Genomic DNA, 18,402 nt, shown 5'->3' on the forward strand with positions numbered 1-18,402 from the left:
TTTGCAGATGAGAAAAATGAGGCTCAGAGAGGTCAGGGGCTTTGCCCAAGGTCACACAGCTAGTGAGCATGCGTCACAAAGAAGCCTCACGTCCGTTCCCAGAGCGCCTGCCAGGTTTTGTAGGCAGCTTTCCTTCCATTTGCCTTCAGGTGGGAAGGGGTGGTTTCTGCTCTGGTTCACTCCAAGTCCAGCCTGGGCTCCGTCCTGCCAGGGCCACTCCCGGCGGGAAGCGCTCTCACTCTCGCTGCCTTTGCCTCCTAGGTGGTGTTCGAGGCCTTGCACAACCTGGAACCCCGTGGCTACGTCGTGGGGTGGATCATCGCCATCAGTTTGCTGGTGGGGATCCTCATCTTCCTGCTGCTGGCCGTGCTGCTCTGGAAGGTGAGTCTGCGATCGCGGGTCCCCAGAGGCCCCCACCTCTGGGCGCCCGGCCCTCCCGCCTCGCCCGGTGAGAGGCTCTGGGAGAGGATTCCTGCTGGAGCGTCCTTCACGGGGCAGGCACGGCAGACGGGTGGCAGCGTCACTCAAAACAGGAGCCTGGGGAGTAACCTCTGGGACTTGGCTGGTGTACCATTTATTTGGGGTCGGGGGGAGTACAGGTACAAGAGAAGGGACTACAGAGAGACTCACTGTTTCTGCCGCATGTGGAATAAGAGAGCGATTTCTTGGTAACTGAGATGGGCTACAGGCCCCGAGTCCTGCCAGGGCCGCTGCATCGTAACTTCTCCCACCCCAGGGTGGTGCATGGGTAGGTGACCCGGGTGTAGACTTGCCCCGCCTCCTTCCCCAGGAGCACCTGCTCATCCTTTGTGACTTACCTCTTGTCACTTCCTCAAGGAGAAAGGGGTGTCCTCGCCCCCAAGTCTAGGATGGTTTCTTTGCCTCACAGTCTGCTCTCAGAGAGCTGGAGTCCTTACCCTTCAGAGCCTCTGTGTTCATCCACAGCGTGTTGGTCATGATCCGATGAAGGTCTGTGTCTCCCACCGGCCAGCCATGTTCCTGGTGGGTGAGGCCCTGTCTGTTCTTGTTTCCACAGTGTCCCGGCTCCTACAGTAGCACCAGGGACCGGAGCTGGGACTCCCGGATGCCAGGCCCTGCCTTCCCAGATTTCCAGGTTTCAGATGCAGGCGGAAACAGCCTCTTACAGTATTACGAATGGATGCTTTACATTTAAATAATTAGTTTCGTTGGGATTACAAAATAACTTGTATTTAGTGTTCCAACATAATAAGGGGGGGATGGGGGGGAAGCCCTAGCTGGTTTGGCTCAATGGGTAGAGCGTTGGCCTGCGGACTGAAGGGTCCCAAGTTTGATTTGGGCCAAGGGCACATGCCAAGGTTATGGGCTCAATCCCCATTAGGGGGCTTGCAGGAGGCAGCCAATCAATGATTCTCTCTCATCATTGATGTTTCCACCTCTTTCTCTCCCTCTCCCTTCCTCTCTGAAATCAATAAAAATAAATTTTAAAAAAGAGGAAAAAAAATTGTAAAGCACTCAGAGTCCACGTCCCAGAAATAACCATGGTGACACAGTGCTGCCTCTTCCTGGCCCTTTTCTGCAAAATAGACACAGGCCAGGCATTCTCCAGGCGTTTGCTTGGTTGAGTAGCATGTTACATGCTTGTTACATTTTCCCAGAACATGCTTGATGTATTTTCAGGTGTAAGACCTCTAAAATGAAAGCGTTGGGCTTAATTATTCATCTGGAGAAGTATAATAACTACCCTTTTATCTAAGAAGTCTAGAAACACAGAAAAAAATAGTGTTTTATTGGACACTAGATGCCCGGTGCACAAGATTTGTGCTCTGGTGGGGGGTGTGGCCTGCGGGGATCAGCATGCTGTGGGAGCACCGCTCATCCCAGTCAGCCAAGCAGCGCTCCCACTGTGGGAGCTCACTGACTACCAGGGGGCAGCTCCTGCATTGAGGTCTGCCCCCCTAGTGGTCAGTGCTTGTCATAGCAACTGGTAAACTGGTCGTTCTAGTCATTCTGCCGTTTGGTCGCTGGGCTTTTATTATATAGGATTTTTCAGATTGACAGTTGGACTTAATCGCTGATTGCTTTAAGTTTAGAGATACTTCACCTGAAAAGGTATCTGGAAGTTGAAGAACAGTATTTTGAGCCCTAGTTGGGTAGCTCAGTTGGTTAGAGCGTCGTCGCAATACACCAAGGTTGCAGGTTCAACCCCCCCGGTCAAGGGCATAATACAAAAGTTAACCAGTGAATGCATAAATAAGTGGAACAACATATCAATGTTTCTCTCTCTCTCTTTCTCTCTGCCCTTTCCCTCCCTTCTTCTTTCTAAAAGTCAAATTTTAAGATAAAAATTTTTAAAAGAAAAGTATACTGAGCATATTACATGAAAATACATTTATCTTACATCCCATGCATTTCAGACACCAGGCGTCTGTTCACAGTATCTAGTCATCTTTCCATGTCGTTAACAACCTGTTTCCAGCGCTGCCTTAAGGCTGCAGGGCCTGCAGATTACTCACCCACCTCTGATGTTGGAATTTAGGTGGCTCCCAGGTTCACACTTCTTTCAACAGTGCCGCGGCGAATAACCTTGGAGCCAAATATTTGCACAAATCCTTCGTTATGTGCTTAAGATGAAATCCTGGAAATGGCATTACCGAGTCAAAAGAAATGTGTATATCAAGCCTTTTATCACATATTGCCAATTGCCCTCCAGAAAGGTTACACCATGCACCCTCCTGTAAGCCGTGTATCCTAAGTGCCCAGTTTCCTGTATATTTGCCAGGAGTGGATATTACCTTTTTTATTTTTCTTTTTAATCTGCCAATTTGTTGTTTGTTTAATCAGTGTGGCCGGATGGATTCTTAATGCTTCGTTTTCTCCAACTCCTTCCTGCTGAGACAGCCGCTGGTCTGTGGGTGGAGAACAAAGCCAGCTCAGTGTGTGAGATCTGAAAAGACATTAAGGGCTTTGGGGTGTGTGTATGTGTGTGTGTGTGTGTGTGTGTGTGTGTGTGTGTGTGTGTCCCTTCCTTCCATCTGCCTTTGCATGGGCTCTTGAGATGAGAAGAAGTGCCATCCTCCCTGATTGGGTGTGTGGGACAAGACAGGGACAGAGTGGGCAGTGTGTCCACTTGCTGTCATGGCTCGGATGCCCTCCTTCTGGCCTCCCTCTTGGCTCTGCGGCACAGGGGGTCCCATCTCCCGAGCACATGCCTTCACCCGCCATCTGCTTAGCTTTGCTTTGGTTGTGTTTGAGTAAAGAATGTGTCACAGGAGGTGGCTGCCGTGGGGCAGCCAAGACCCTGAGGTCACCCAGCTGTGTGTGACCCAAAAGAGCCAGGACCGTGAAGGCAGACATCCCCCTCGGCCGTGGCCTGGGGAGGAGAGCAGAGGGCGGCAATCACAGGGCCTTCACCAGGCGAGGTTTGACCTTGCATTTGGTTTGGGTTTTCCAGGCAACGGAGGGCAGGTGGATATTCCATGCAGAGGGAGAGGAGGTGAGAGATGAGCAGGCTTCATGGGGGGCAGCTTGTGAGGTGTGTCAGGGGAGGGCAGTCAGTGGCCGCCGTGAGATGACCTCCCTCAGCTGGGATGGGCCCGCCTGACCAGGAGAACGGGGGAGCATGGGGGTCTGGAAGCAGAGCAGTGTTGTGGCTTCATCTGTTTCAAGAGGGAGATCTGGGGACAGGATGGGGACGAGGTCCATCTCCAGGGTGTAGAGGAGGGGACCCAGTTAGAAGAGGCAGGAGGTGTTGGCCAGTTGGACTTGAGGGATCGGGAAGGAAACAGTATGTGTCTCTTACTGGCTTTAGAGTAGATGGTGAGTGGCTTCCCTAACCAGGTGAGGACGGCAGGGCTGGGAGCCGTTATGGAAGAGAAGGAGTTTAGTGTCAGGCTTTGTGAGTGCGGTTGCCTCCGGGAGACTAGACTTCCTCCCAGTCACCCTCACCAAGCAGAGGGCAAGTCAACAGAAGGACGTTCTATCACCTCGCTAGCCTGGGCAGTTTTCTCTTGTTTCTAGGGCTGAACATATTTATCTCAGCCATTTTTTCAAGTTGCACACACACACACACACACACACACACACACAGACAGGAATGTATTCATTGCCACTTAAGCAAGAGAGAGAATTCTAAGGATGCAAGGTCCTCATAGATACCAAAGGAAATGTGTGTATTCAGACCCAGAAAATGTCCACAAACCAAAGCAGGCACTCTCCCCCCCCCCCCATCCCATTGTCCTACACAGCCCTTCCCCCTGCTCCTCTACACGCCTGCATCATCTTCTCCACAGCAGACCAGCTTTCTCCATGCTTCCCGACACACGGGAGGAAATGGTTGCTCCAGTCACCTCTGATTCGCGTTCTAAAGTCTTAGAGACTGATTGGCTTAGCTCCTGTCAACTGTGGCTAGGGACAGGGAGTTGGCTGGGAGACAATCAGACTGGACCGGTTTTGGTCCCATGTCTCCCGCTAATCCAAACAGCTGAGGCTGGGGTACGAGAAAAATGCAAGATGGCAGTTTGAGGTGATGGGGTGAAAGTGGGGGTGAATCACAGAAAAGAAAGAGACTAAGCAGATACCCCAAAGGCATTCACTCCCGCAGGGTTTCATGGCTGTTGGTGGTGCTGATGCCTGAATTGCAGGCTTTTATATTGTATCCGTTAGCTATGGCTGCGTAACAAACTGCCCCCCTGAATTGAGTGACTTTAAACAATCATTACATCGTATCATACAGACGTGTGGGTCGTGAATTCAGGAAGGGTTTGGCTGGTTGCTTCTGTGCCACGTGACATTGAGTGGGGCCACTCAGTGGCATTTACCTGGTGGCCAGTCTGGTCTGAGGAGTCTGAGATAGCTTCACTCACATGCCTGGCACATTGTGGGGATGGCTGGGAGGCTGGGCTCAGCTGAGCCCCTCTTCCTCACCACGGGGACTCAGGGCCCATCCGTGTGGCCCTTCCAGCAGAGTGGTCTGTCTTTGTCTGTGGTGGGAGGCTCCAGGAGAGCGTGGTAAAGGCTGCCAGCTCTGCCAGAGGTAGCAGCCCAGCCCTCACTCCATCAGTTAAGCGACCAGAGATGATGGCTGAGCCGTGTACGCCCTGAGAGGTGAGGAGGACTTGGTGGGTGAAGGAGCCCATGCCACCAGCTCCTGGCCCTTCCGGATGTCGCTGTGGTGCTACTCACACACCCATCACCCGCTGTTGATCTAAAATGGAAACCCAGAGCGGAACTCCAGGCTCCCTGCCTCCTCTCCCTGTGACTCTGGGCAGACCCCAGAGTCTTCTAGAAGGACTGCCCGCTGGCAACTCAGCCACTCTCTCATGCTTGGCGGCAGCAGGCCCTGGCCCCAGCGCAAAATCCACAGCGAGGGCCTTGAGCTAACCAGACCCTTCTACAAATACTGAAATGGATCCCAGTCAACTTGCCCAGAGCTGGGATGTTCGCAGACACCGGGAGCCATAATTTAAACTTCATGTGCGAGGATCACAGGAGCCTGCCAAACCACCATGCAGGAAGAAAACTTTGAAATACAAAGCCAGGCACTTTTAAGGGGCGAAACTTCAAATGAGTCCCTTCTCCTTTCCCTTAGCTCCTGGCGGGGTCTGCAGCGGCCTGGGCCCGGTGCCTCTTGAAGACAATCTTAAAGGCCTGTTTATAGGAGGACGTTCCCTAGACGTTTTCTTGTTCAGCGGTTCAGTAGCGATAACAACTTTGACTGTGACCGGTACCTTTAAGAAGGGCTTTCAATCATTAAGCCAGCCTTTGAGTCAAGTGGTAAGAGGATAAAGGTACTGGGATGTCTTTCACTTAGAAGAAAAAAACCTCATTTGGGGCCCCAGGCAGCTCTCTGCTTCCTCCTCCTGTATGCAGTTTGCCAAAACACACAGGCCGCCACTCAGCGAGGGAGAACACTCGGCATCCTCCCCTACTGCTCTCGGCCGAGGAACCTGTCCTCTCTCTCCTGTTTGCCCCACGCACGCCAGGATGGCCTGGAGCAGAGGGCAGTGCCATGGCCTGGCCAGCCCTGTGGCCCGCCCTTCCCAAAGGCCCCGGCCCCGCGGCCCCTCCCTCTGACCGGTGGCGAAGAGCGGGCTGCAGAGTGTGTTGTCCGCCCTCAGAAGAAGGACTGCCTCAAACTTGACCTCAGCTGGAGCTATCCCAAGAGCCTGCTGCTTTTGAGCTGGCTTTGGGCTCCTGGTTTTTATTTGAGAGCATTACTGCCAACCCCCAGCAGAAGCACTTAGAAAAATAAATCTGCGAAATGGCTCAGAGAATGTGTAAGGTTTGGCAATCTCCCCCCCCCTCCCCCCGCCACCCCCCTACCCCCGGGAGTCGCTGGGGTCGTCACCTTTCCTCCAGCCAGGCTGGGGAAGCCATCCTTGCTTCTCCAAAGGAAAAAGAAAAATGCACAGACATGCATACACGTGTCCGTACACACGCATGCATGCATGCACATGCGCGCGCAAGCACGCATCACGCTGTCTCAATTAAAACCATGTGCCAGAGACACTCCATGGGGCTTATTTATGTTTGAAAGTAAATACTGGGCTGATGTTGCAGGGTTGACATCTCGAGGCAGAGACATGCTATGTAAATAGTCAAGAAACTGAAGAGACCCATAAACAGGAGGCCTGAGTTCAGCCAAAGAAGGAGTGTGCCCAAGTCCTGGGAAGAGCTGCCCAGAAGGCAGCCCAGAGGCCAGGGAAGGCGGGGGTGGGGGTCGCACACGAGACCAGATGTCCTGGAGTCCAGGCCAATCTCCCTCTCTCACCCTGAAGAGCCGGGGCTGCAGGCTGCAGACCCCAGGACTCAGTCTAGCCTTATTTCCTCCTAGGCCCCTGCCTCCCTAATTAGAGCTATTGGGGGGGGGGGGGGAGGGGTGAATCTGCTGTTTCCCTAGATGTTTTCTGGTAGCTTTTTGGTACAAGTTTATCAGAAAAATGGTGTGAGTCTGTCCAGAGGCTCAGGGAGCTGCTGTTGGGGGCCGTGGGACCCTCGCGGACTAAAGGCCAGGAAGCACTGTGCTCCCTCGTCTCTCAGCTCAGTGACACTGGGCTTGCTCTCTCCTCCTTTCCGGCTCCATGCCCGTTTCCTCTGCGGCGGACAGGACAGTGATCAGCAGGGCCTTTTGCCCCTCAAGTGGCAAAGGAAGCCCTGGAAGGTTCCAGAAAAGTGCAGAAAAACATTGACTCCATTGGGTTGGAATTGAGTGTGGGGGAATTTCCCACATGCTCGGCGTGAGCTCAGCTGGCAGCAAAAGCATAGGCTTGCCCAACACTTCTCAAAGTTTCCTCCCCAACGCAACCATGAGTCCTCACGGGAGGGACAGTGTGTGCCTAAGGAAGGCCTGCTGCAGGAGAGGTAGGCCTTTGAAGTCTTGCTTGGTCTTAATTTTTAAGAATGTTGTAATTCTTCATAACAGATCCATACTTTAATAGAAAAGTTGAAAATTCACTTTTCCAAAAACTCTCAGAAAAGTTGGCATCAGGCAAGGACTCTGTGCCTGTCCCTTCTTCGTGTGCCCCACAGGCTGCAGTCCCAAGTTGGCTTTGGGGACCAACCTAAAAAGCTGTGGCTGTGTTTCATGGCCCGAGGAGGGTCGAGAAGGCCATTGGTCTCGTGGGCAGAGACAAAGACACTGGGGCTCAGAGCCAGCAGACGACGTATCCCGTGGCCCACAGTCATTCATTGGTGCGTGGGCGGTAATCGGGACTCTGGGGTCCCCATGCCACGTCTCTGGCCTGTACCGCTCCTCTGAGTAGGTCCTGGGCACTGGCAAACCTAGTTGACACAGTTGTTTGGGGGAGCACTGCTTGGTAAACTCAGAGCCAGGGCTTTGGGTTCTGTATCAAAAGCTAAAACCAGGCTCTGAACAAAAGCACTAAGGCGATCGGCTCATTTTCTGAAATAGAATTAGTTTGGTCACATAATAAGCAGCGTTGGTGTGACAGAGACCCCACTAGACGACAGGGCACCTTTGTGCAAACTAGTAAACAGCGCCCCCTCCTCCAGAAACCTGACTTCCGTCTGTCCGAAATTCAGATTCTACTGGTTTCCTTAGAAAAAGTCTCTCTACTGACACCTGCTGGGAAACAGTTGAAATAAAGTCTGTGCCTCTACCTGCGATGTGCGTTGTTGGCAGCTCCTTCCCGCTAACACGCTCTCCAGCCGTGCGCAGCCTGCGCTACTGTACCCAGCGCTCCCTCCCCATGAGAGTGGACTGTGTTTTAAGACATGGTCTTCAGCTCCAAGGAGCAAACATCAGTGGCAGCTGCAACCTTCCCTCTGGAGACCACACCGAGGTCGTGTTGGCCGCAGGGTTCTCCAGACCCCGCGGTGTTGGAGTGGGGCATAGCGTGGGTCAGGCGGCGTTAGGGCTAATGCTGACGCCCGTCCTTTGGGAAGAAAAGAGCTTGCTTCTGGGTGCCTGCAGGAGACGACAGCACCTTCACACTTAGGCAACAAATGTGACACCCATGAAACTTGAGTACACGTGTGAGTCAGTCCAGGCGCTCTAAATCCTTGCTAGATTGTTTGTTCACTCTGCGTCAGATCTTCACGCTAGCATAGCTCTGAGAAAGTGGCAACCTTTGTCCTTCTTAGAGAGGGACAAGGAGGGTCTGTTCTGGCAGGACAAGGCACAGTGATGCTCTTTCTATCTGAACCCCGTCAGCTGCCTCTCTGCCACCCTTCCTGGGGCTGTTCATTCATTAAGTCAGACAGAACACGTGGAGTGCTGTGTCAGTTAACGCATGCTGCGTAACAAACCACCCCAAAGTCTAGGCAGGGGTGGGGAACCTTTTTTTCTGCCAAGGGCCATTTGGATATGTATAATATCATTCTCGGGCCGCACAGAATTATCAATTTAAAAATTAGCCTGCTGCCCAGCCGGCATGGTTCAGTGATTGAGTGTCAATCTATGAACCAGGAGGTCCAGGTTCAATTCCCGGTCAGGGCACATGCCCAGGTTGAGAGCTCAATCCCTGGGGTGGGCAGGGGGCAGCCTATCAATGATTCTCTCTCATCATTGATGTTTCTATCTCTCTCTCTCCCTCTCCCTTCATCTCTGAAATCAATAAAAAATATATATTAGGTTAAATTGGCCTGCTACATTTGGACTAACTCACCCCTAATGCCTTGGCAGGGTCAGACCAAATGATTTCTTGGGCCTTATACAGCCCACGGGCCGGACGTTCCCCACCCCTGGTAGTGGCTTAAAAGCAACAACCATCTATATAGCTCCCAAGTCCGTGAGTTGGACTGAGTTTAACAGGGTGGCCCTCCAGGCTCAGCTGGACTCACACCCACTTCTGCAGGCAGTGGGGGTAGTTGGTGTAGGCCAGTGGTCGGCAAACTCATTAGTCAACAGAGCCAAATATCAACAGTACAACGATTGAAATTTCTTTTGAGAGCCAAATTTTTTAAACTTAAACTATATAGGTAGGTACATTGTTATTAACTTAATTAGGGTACTCCTAAGGCTTAGGAAGAGCCACACTCAAGGGGCCAAAAAGCCGCATGTGGCTCCCGAGCCACAGTTTGCCGGCCATGGGTGTAGGCGGTCCCCAGCTGGGTGGATGCTCATCTTTCAGCAGGCCAGTCCATACTCAATCTCATGGCCCAGCAGGACTCCGGGAAAGTGAGCAGACGCGTGCAAGGCCACGTGAGGCCCAAGCGTGGACCTGACAGAGCATCTCCTCCATCACATCCAGTTGTCAAAGCAAGTCACAGTGCAGATTGCAGGTGTGGGAAGCAGACTCCACCTGCCTGATGGGAATTGCTGCAGAATCACGTGGCACAGGGCAGGGATACAGGGGAGTGGAGGATGGTGGGCACCTCTGCAGAGTCTCACTGATGCCGAGTACAGATGAGATGCAGAGCTCTGGGGGGTGGAAAGCCAGCGTCCTGCCTTCAAGGAGTTCTAAGTCAAAAGCAAAATGAGAAGGGAGCAGACCGTTGAAATTCAGCTTGATTAGGGCCACGGTAGAGATAGGTTACTTGTCTGGAAATGAGGGTGAGTAACCCGGGATTACTGAACCATGACCCCATCGGCAGGCAGAGCTACATGCTAAAGAACCTCATTTCTATATTATATCCAGCCCTATTGGCATGATTATATTCTCTTCAGCAAAGAAGGGGCGCATGACATTTTCCCCCATCGACCATCTTTCTTTCAATAATGATCGCTCAAGCAGTAACTTCCCAGGCAGACATTTCCATTCAAACTTGGGTTGCTTTTCTGTGGGTGTGCTTCGAGGGCAGTGATGAGGACCTTTTCCTATTTATCCAGAACTTTCAGGCCAAGCCCCTTTTCCACATCCCTTGCAGAGGGGAGACAGCCATGGGGACTTGGGGAGAGAAAAGTGCATTTGTGGGGTTGTCAGAAAGTGGGGTTCCCACAGAGGTGGTCTGACGCTGCGTAGAAGAGACCTAAGGGCTGAAAACATGAGGAACTCCATGTCTGCTTGCAACCCTGGCCACGAGGACTGGAACTCACAACACTTGACCCTTGCCAGTTGTAAGGAAGCTTCTAGTCCGCCCCAGTCATTCAAACAGCACCACTCCATTGACTTCACTCAGAGTGAGAGCTCGGGATGGCCTTGGCCATGTGGGTGGAGTCGTTTCCTGGGCAGCTCTCTTGATGGTTCTCTACTTCGGCTCGACCAGTGAGCCCCCTTGGGGGGTGGGGGTAGGAAGGTGGTAGCTCAAGGGAGTTCCTGACTCCATTGCCTCCCTTGCTCAGGGAGCTCACACCGGCAGGTGACTGTGGATGCTTGTCTTGTAGAGCAGCGTGAAGACCACTGAGCAGACAGCAGAGGGTTAGCTGTGCCGGGAGAGCGGGTTTGCTTGGTGATCTGCGCAGGGCAGGTTCATCTGGGCATTCCCTCTGGCAGCAGGCGGTAGAGATGGCGAGTCTTGAGCATTTTCAAATAGGACTACGGGACTGTAAGCTAACGGCAGTGTGGCATCACACACCTGCCATGCAGCAGACCATGTGTGGGTCTCAATCCTCTATTCAAGGGGATTGAACGGAGGATTTGAGGGAGGCCATTTACTTGGAAGGTGATCTCAGGGAACACGGCTCAGAGCAGGGAAACAAGGCAGGGAAGAGAAGGAAGCCAATCAAGGAGGCATTCAAGCTGCTTAGCACTGCGGGCACGTTCCACTGGGAAAGTGCGGGACGGGCACCTCAGGGATGTCACCCCAAAGAGAGAGGGAGCTGGAGTACCCCCAGTCCGGGCAGCCATGCCTCCAGGCAGGTGCAAGGAGGGACATCTGACCTCAGGAACATATGCCACTGATGCTGGTAAGCAAAGGACAAGAGACGCCGGGTCACCCTGGGCTACAGAAAGTTGCTTAAATATCGGGCAGTAGAGTGCCTGTAATGACTGGGCAAAACAAAAATTCATCTCACCCCGTGTGAAGAGCCAGAAGACCCGAGAGGGGGAGGTCTTTTCTGAACCGGGGTAAAGGAAACTGCCGTCCGGTCAGGAACAGATGCCAGGCTCCTGGCTGTGGCACGTGCACAGGTATCAGAGAAAGACCTAGGGCTCGACTACAGACCCGAAGACACTTCCCAAAGCCTATTATGGGAGAGCAGCAATTATTCAATTAGTCCACGGTGGCTAGTATCTCTCAGGATATGAATAAGTTTATCAAAACCAAATAAGCTTAGGAAATGCCAAGCCCTGGGGTTTCTTATATCCTTTCCTAAAGATGTATTAGATCCTTTACTGCTGTGTACATTGCAAATCTCTTTAAGAAAGAAAGAATGCAGTGTTTCCCAAACTCATTTGACCATGAGACCCATGTTACTCCCAAACACCTTGGAATAACTCTCTGTAACTAGTGTTCGCTGGAATACAGTTTGGGAAACACTCCACCAGAAGCCCTTTACAAGGAGCAGTCATGAGATAGCCTGGGGAAGTCCATGCATTGTGAAAAGTGGCTCCGCATAAGGCTCTGTCTAAAGCAGTCGAATCAGAGATGTTTTCCCAGCCAGCCTTCCTGGCACTGAGTCCCAGTCATGCCTCTCCTCGGCCAGGTCATGCCTCTCCTCAGTTAGGTCATGCCTCTCCTTGGCCAGGTCATACTACTCCTTGGCCAGGTCATGCCTCTCCTCGCCCTCGTCATGCCACTCCTCGGCCTGGTCATGCCACTCCTCGGCCAGGTCATGCCTCTCCTCGGCCAGGTCATGCCTCTCCTCGGCCAGGTCATGCCACTCCTCAGCCAGGTCGTGCTTCTCCTCGCCCTGGTCATGCCACTCCTCGGCCAGGTCATGCCTCTCCTCGGCCAGGTCATGCCTCTCCTCAGCCAGGTCATGCCACTCCTCGGCCAGGTCATGCCACTCCTCGCCCTCGTCATGCCTCTCCTCAGCCTGGTCATGCCTCTCGGCCAGGTCATGCCACTCCTCGGCCAGGTCATGCCTCTCCTCGGCCAGGTCATGCCTCTCCTCGGCCAAGTCATGCCACTCCTTGGCCAGGTCATGCCACTCCTCGCCCTCGTCATGCCTCTCCTCAGCCTGGTCATGCCTCTCGGCCAGGTCATGCCACTCCTCGGCCTGTTCATGCCACTCCTCGGCCTGTTCATGCCTCTCCTCAGCCAGGTCATGCCACTCCTCGGCCAGGTCATGCCACTCCTCGCCCTCGTCATGCCTCTCCTCAGCCTGGTCATGCCTCTCGGCCAGGTCATGCCACTCCTCGGCCTGTTCATGCCTCTCCTCAGCCAGGTCATGCCACTCCTCGGCCAGGTCATGCCTCTCCTCGGCCTGTTCATGCCTCTCCTCAGCCAGGTCATGCCTCTCCTCAGCCTGTTCATGCCACTCCTCAGCCTGGTCATGCCTCTCCTCGGCCTGTTCATGCCTCTCCTCGGCCTGTTCATGCCACTCCTCGGCCAGGTCATGCCTCTCCTCGCCCTCGTCATGCCACTCCTCGGCCAGGTCATGCCTCTCCTCGCCCTTGTCATGCCTCTCCTAAGCCTGGTCATGCCACTCCTCGCCCTCGTCATGCCTCTCCTCAGCCTGTTCATGCCTCTCCTTGGCCAGGTCATGCCTCTCCTCGGCCTGTTCATGCCTCTCCTCAGCCAGGTCATGCCACTCCTTGGCCAGGTCATACTACTCCTTGGCCAGGTCATGCCTCTCCTCGGCCTGTTCATGCCTCTCCTCAGCCAGGTCATGCCACTCCTTGGCCAGGTCATACTACTCCTTGGCCAGGTCATGCCACTCCTCGCCCTCGTAATGCCTCTCCTCAGCCAGGTCATGCCTCTCCTCGGCCAGGTCACGCCTCTCCTTAGCCAGGCCGCCTTACAGTCCAAATGGCTGATTCCTCAGCTTCTCTAACCCGGCTTCTCTTCTGTCTGCCTTTCAGATGGGCTTCTTTCGCCGAAGGTACAAAGAAATTATTGAAGCCGAGAAGAACCGGAAAGAGAACGAAGACAATTGGGACTGGGTCCAGAAAAACCAGTGACCTGCCCCACCAGTCACATGACCCACTCATGTCACCTGTCATCCTTGACCTTTGTATCTTCCATATTTGGAAGAAAGAATGTTCTCCAGATTTTTCGGAGGCCCCACTGATGCTGTTCTCGTCTTCATTCTATCCAGCCCAGGTGCCAACCGGAGGCTGCCACTTCGGCCAGGTCACGTGACTGGAGCCCACCACTTCCTTTTTAAAGATGAACTCTGAACTTTGGAAAGCAAGCTACAGAGCCGAGCAATATTTATGGATGCAACGTGCATGGCCAACCCTCAGGGGAAAACTGTTACCTAAAAGTATTTTTATAAATATAAGCCTTTTATACTGATTATGTCTTTATATTTGTATCGATGTTTTATTATTTCTATTAAATAGTTATATAATTCACTCAAGCACTGATATCTGGCCTGGAAACACATGTACATTCGTACAAATTTTAAAGGATAAAAATCTTACTGTTCTTTGGAACTTGCTGTGACAACAGACTTGCCGATCAAATCATGGGAAGAAACCTCGTGTCATGAATCCACCAAGCTTGCGGCTCTGCATATAAACTGTGATTGTGGCCGGACCCCCAAGGCAACTTTCACGACTGTCTTGCCTGGAGTCAAGTTTGACGTTAATGGGCTAAAGAACTATAACTATTTTCTCATGCGTACCTTTCATTGGAAGATTCCCAACAGGAATTGGGATGGAAAACCTGATTCCCAGCAGCAAGCCTGCTCTGCAGCCCCAGCAGGCATCTCACCCTCCTTCCACTGGATTAATAGGCAAATTGGAGCAACGCCAGCCAGTCATCTGGTAAACCTCAGAATGGCATCACATTCTGGACGTTGTACATCAGAGTCTGTGCACCACAAGGACTCGATCAGTGCCCCTCCCCTCAACAGAGACTTGTGTTGGATGCTGTGCTGTGTTGCCTTTGCGGGGTCCTTTGAGTTCAGAGGTCTCCGGTTCCCTATCACTTTTGCTGATGGTAATTGCAGATTCCTTCCCAGAGATGACTGTTCAACCTGTTCTTATTGTTTAAAATAGTGTCTTTGGTGAGGTTCCCAAGAAGCAGGCCCCAAGACGAGGCTCTGCATGCAAGTAACTAATTAAGGAAGTGCTCCCTGGGGAACACCGGTATGGGGGTGAGGGAAGCAGGGCGAGAGAGGAAGCCAGGGGAAGGTTCCATGGAGGGTAGCGTCAGCCAGATCCTGCAGGGGAGCTCTGGAGGGTAGGTTGCATCTCAGGGTTGTCCCAACCTGAGGCAAGATGGCTGAGCCTTCACACACTTGCACCTAAGGAAGAGGTAAACCTTCCATTCCTGGTTCCTACTGGCAAAATGGATCCATAGCTCAGGGGTAGTCCACTAAATTAGAGCTGCAGGTGCACCCCGCCCCCCGCCCCACCTGGGGAGGCATACAGAAACGGTGCAGCGGGATCTGGGCAGAGCCCCAGCCTCCTCCCCTCCTCCCTGCAGGGTTGGATGCTGAGTGATGGCCTTTAATATCCAAGCTTTCTGTTTGACAGCGTTTACTATTGGACGGGCTGGGCTGCCCAGTATTGAGTGCATTGTGGTTTTCTAAAAAGGGCACTGAGCCGGTGGCTGTATCATGCTCAGCACCGTACCCGGCGCCTTAGTGAACACTCAGTAACCGATAGCAACGATGGCTGCTGCTACCACTGCTGAACAACAATCTGATGAGAGAGAAAACATGTGCTCAGAGCAGGGTCTGGCTGAGAGTCCTTCATGGCTCCTGCTCAAGCCCCAGTCCATACAGATGGGCACCCGATGGGAATGAGACAAAAACAAGATGAAGGACCTTTCGTATAGGACCTTGTCTACTGGCAGCTAACATGGTGGGGACTGTGGACACCACTGGAAAGACACAACTCAACTTCAGGGGAGATAGGTTTTCTAGACAGTTGGCTAATACTTGCAAACATCGCAAAAGCTTTGGGTGCTGGGCAGCTACGAACCTGGCCTGGGACATGTGTGTGTCTTTTCGTTTCTTCTTACGTATCGACCCTGATGCAGGAAGACAATGACTGTATCGTGATGGCTAGGGGAACAGGCAGCAAAAGCCAGAGGGTCAAGAGTATGTATGAAGGAGGCTGATCCAGAGTGAGGTTGGGGATGTTGCATCTAAGGGCTGGAGGCACAGAGGTAACCACAGGGCAGATGGAGGCAGGGAAACCAGTTCTGGCACAGAGTTTGCCTATGAGTTCTATCAAGAGTAATAAAAGCAGTCTTTAGTGGTTGTAGTCGCCCATTTAGAGGATATTTATGGGTCCCCTGCTTTGCGTCAAGCACTGTGCTAGGTTCTGGAAGCTCCCCAGAGAACACCACCACAGGCACTTTTTGCCTGCGGGGAGACACACCTCCTGCAATGGAGTGTAGAGAGTGGATTTTTTATTTTTTATTTTATGAAACCCCAGTCACAGCTTCCCTTTGATGGGCTTTTATTCATTGTGTCACGTTGTCCTTTAACAAATGTCTTAAAATTCTTGGGCGGTAGTCCTGGACCGGCTCCCTCGGGGGCTGGCCAAATGCTTTTATAGCCACTCCTGCAAGGGCTGCAGACACATTTGGTGACAGTGTGGAAGGCAGAGGGAAAAGCCTCAATCCCATCGGGGTGGGCTCCTGGGGGCGGTGTCAGAACCGGATCCATTTGCTTCTGGATGGCAGACCCGCCTGAGTAGTCACAGCTCCAGGAGGTCACTGAAACTTCATGAGGCAGTTTTAAGAAAATCATACTCGGCATCAGCAGGAGCCAAGACCAGCAGCCACTGCAGGAACCTGTGTGGGAGGGACGGTGCCTCTGCTTGTCTGGTCGCGCTGAGGAGCAGGCGGGGCACAGCAATGGCAGGAGTCCCCACGTGGCTAGCGCTCTCAGCTCCACCCCAGGTCAGGAGCCCTCACTAGGCTCCTCATTGTCGTGTCTGTGTTACTTCTCCAGAATATTCTCTTACAGTTCCACAGTGAACTCCAATTTCTACCCTTCCCGTTTCGTTGGGTTCACTGTGGAATCTGCTAAGACAGCAATTTTCAACAGGTGTCCCTTCAAAAATATTTAAAACATGCACGACGTGACTGTTCAGCAGGGAGCACTGGCCTCTTTTTTCTTAGATTGTCAAATCAAAAAATGACAACAGCCGACACAGTAGCCTTCTGGGGTGAATGAATCCGAATTGTGCCTTCTTTATTGTTGGTAGCTCTGCAGAAAAGATAATATGGGTTTTGGTGTGCTGCAGAATTCTAGTAATTAGTTTATGTGTGCCACAAGATGAAAAAGGTTGAAAATCCCTGTTTTCACCAACTGTCAGAAGGATTGGGATAGTGAGGTGCTTTTTAAACATGCAAAAGGGCCTTTGTAGAAAGAAACCGAATAAAAGCATGCCCCCCCCACCCCCCTTTCCAAAAACAATTTGCTTGTGATCCGTTTACCTGGGACTCAGGAGTCTCGGAACATCCCCAAAGTGAGCCCGGGACTGTCGCAAAGAGGAGGCGGCGAAATTCAGGAGCGGGGAGGCGCCAGAAGAAGTGAGTGGGCCCATTGGCCGCATGATGACTGACAGGCACACATCTGGAATCACTTAGCACGGAGGTCACCGAGGCTTTCCCAGGCAGTTCTTCAGGAAAATTCCACCGCCGGGGTATTCTGAAATCTGGTAAACATTGTAGGCAATCCAATAGAAAGTCCTTCACCACATCATGTCCTTGAGCCAAAGGCCACGAGGTTAAAACAGAAAACCTGCAGGCCTCCCGGACACGTGAGGGGCCTGTTTTCCATACGAAGCCTAGTGGATCCCTCAGGGGAGGTGTGTCTTGTAAGCGGCCTGTTCATGGCTGGCAGGAATGTTGTAAGAGGTGATTCTACTACTTTTACTTCTGGGAAGGCGTGATGCCCAGGTGAGTGCAGTTCTGAGTAGGATAGGCATGAAACATACATCTGGTGAAATCTACATACATCTGACTCAAACTGCCCTAAAGTACAGGCACTGGGAAGGCTTCTAATTTGGGGGGAGATGGCCCTTTCGCAGACAGAAAACGCTTGTCATTTTTGGAAATGCCCCAATCTACGGGGTTTTCGACAATGTTCTGTTCTGCGATACAGAGCGGTAACATACACAGTGGGGTGTATTTTCTGAAAGAATGGCCGAAGGGAGTGTCTTCTGATTTTGAGCCCCTTGCGGGGATAATGAACGCATTTCCCACGTGGCGCGATGCTTTGTAGCACAGTGGTCTTGATTTCAGACTTTGTTTAAGGTTTGGGGTTGTTTTATTCTAATGTGCACGGTGTGACTGGCAGAGTGAGTTTCAAGGCTTTAAGAGTGATTAATTGCATGCAGGCACCCACGCTAACTTCACTTCTAGAACTTGACTGATACCTTCATGTACATTTCTGTCGAGGAGTTTTGGCGGGAGGGGCGTTCCTCCTCCCAAAGTCACGTGTATTTAAAGTCTACGCAGTCACTTCTAATTCACTTGCACTGTTTGGGAAATGCAGGTTTACAAAAGTACGTGTTTGGAATAAAAGGAAAAATGGCTGCAAATGATTCAGGAGTTCGGTCTGCAATTTCTTTGCTACTGAAGAACGTGGACCTCTTCAGGATGTTGAAGATGGGGATATGGAGGTCCATCTCTTTGCTCTTGAATAACCCACTTAATGTGGCTGAACTGTTCCTGACCTTTGGCCTCCATTCACCTTCTTTGTGCATCACCTACCTGCCCAGGGCCACACCTGAGACCTCGATCTTAAGGTAAATGTACCTAGATTAAATAGAATACATTCCTCATTGTTAGTACACTGCTACCACATGATCCACCAGTCAGTCACTGAGCATTTTCCCAGAAGCCTTTTGGCCTTTACACATTTGCAAACAGTGTGTTCTTTGTCTTTTTAAATATATTTCTATTGATTTCAGAAAGGAAGGAAGAGGGTGAGAGACAGAAACATCA

The 18,402-nt window shown here is 52.1% G+C and overlaps 1 protein-coding gene across 1 annotated transcript in view; it reads left to right on the top strand.

Moving 5' to 3' along the window:
* Positions 1-17,999, top strand: part of ITGA9 (integrin subunit alpha 9) — a 270,400-nt gene extending 252,401 nt beyond the window's left edge. The window contains exons 27-28 of the mRNA XM_036333155.1: positions 262-381; positions 13,347-17,999. Of these exons, the coding sequence (XP_036189048.1) occupies positions 262-381; positions 13,347-13,445 (219 nt within the window). The 3' untranslated portion in view covers positions 13,446-17,999. The remainder of the gene's footprint in view (positions 1-261; positions 382-13,346) is intronic.
* Positions 18,000-18,402: the final 403 nt, after the last annotated feature.

The sequence above is a fragment of the Myotis myotis genome, unplaced genomic scaffold (genome assembly GCF_014108235.1).
Source record: "Myotis myotis isolate mMyoMyo1 unplaced genomic scaffold, mMyoMyo1.p scaffold_m19_p_13, whole genome shotgun sequence".
In the NCBI taxonomy this organism is placed as follows: Eukaryota; Metazoa; Chordata; class Mammalia; order Chiroptera; family Vespertilionidae; genus Myotis; species Myotis myotis.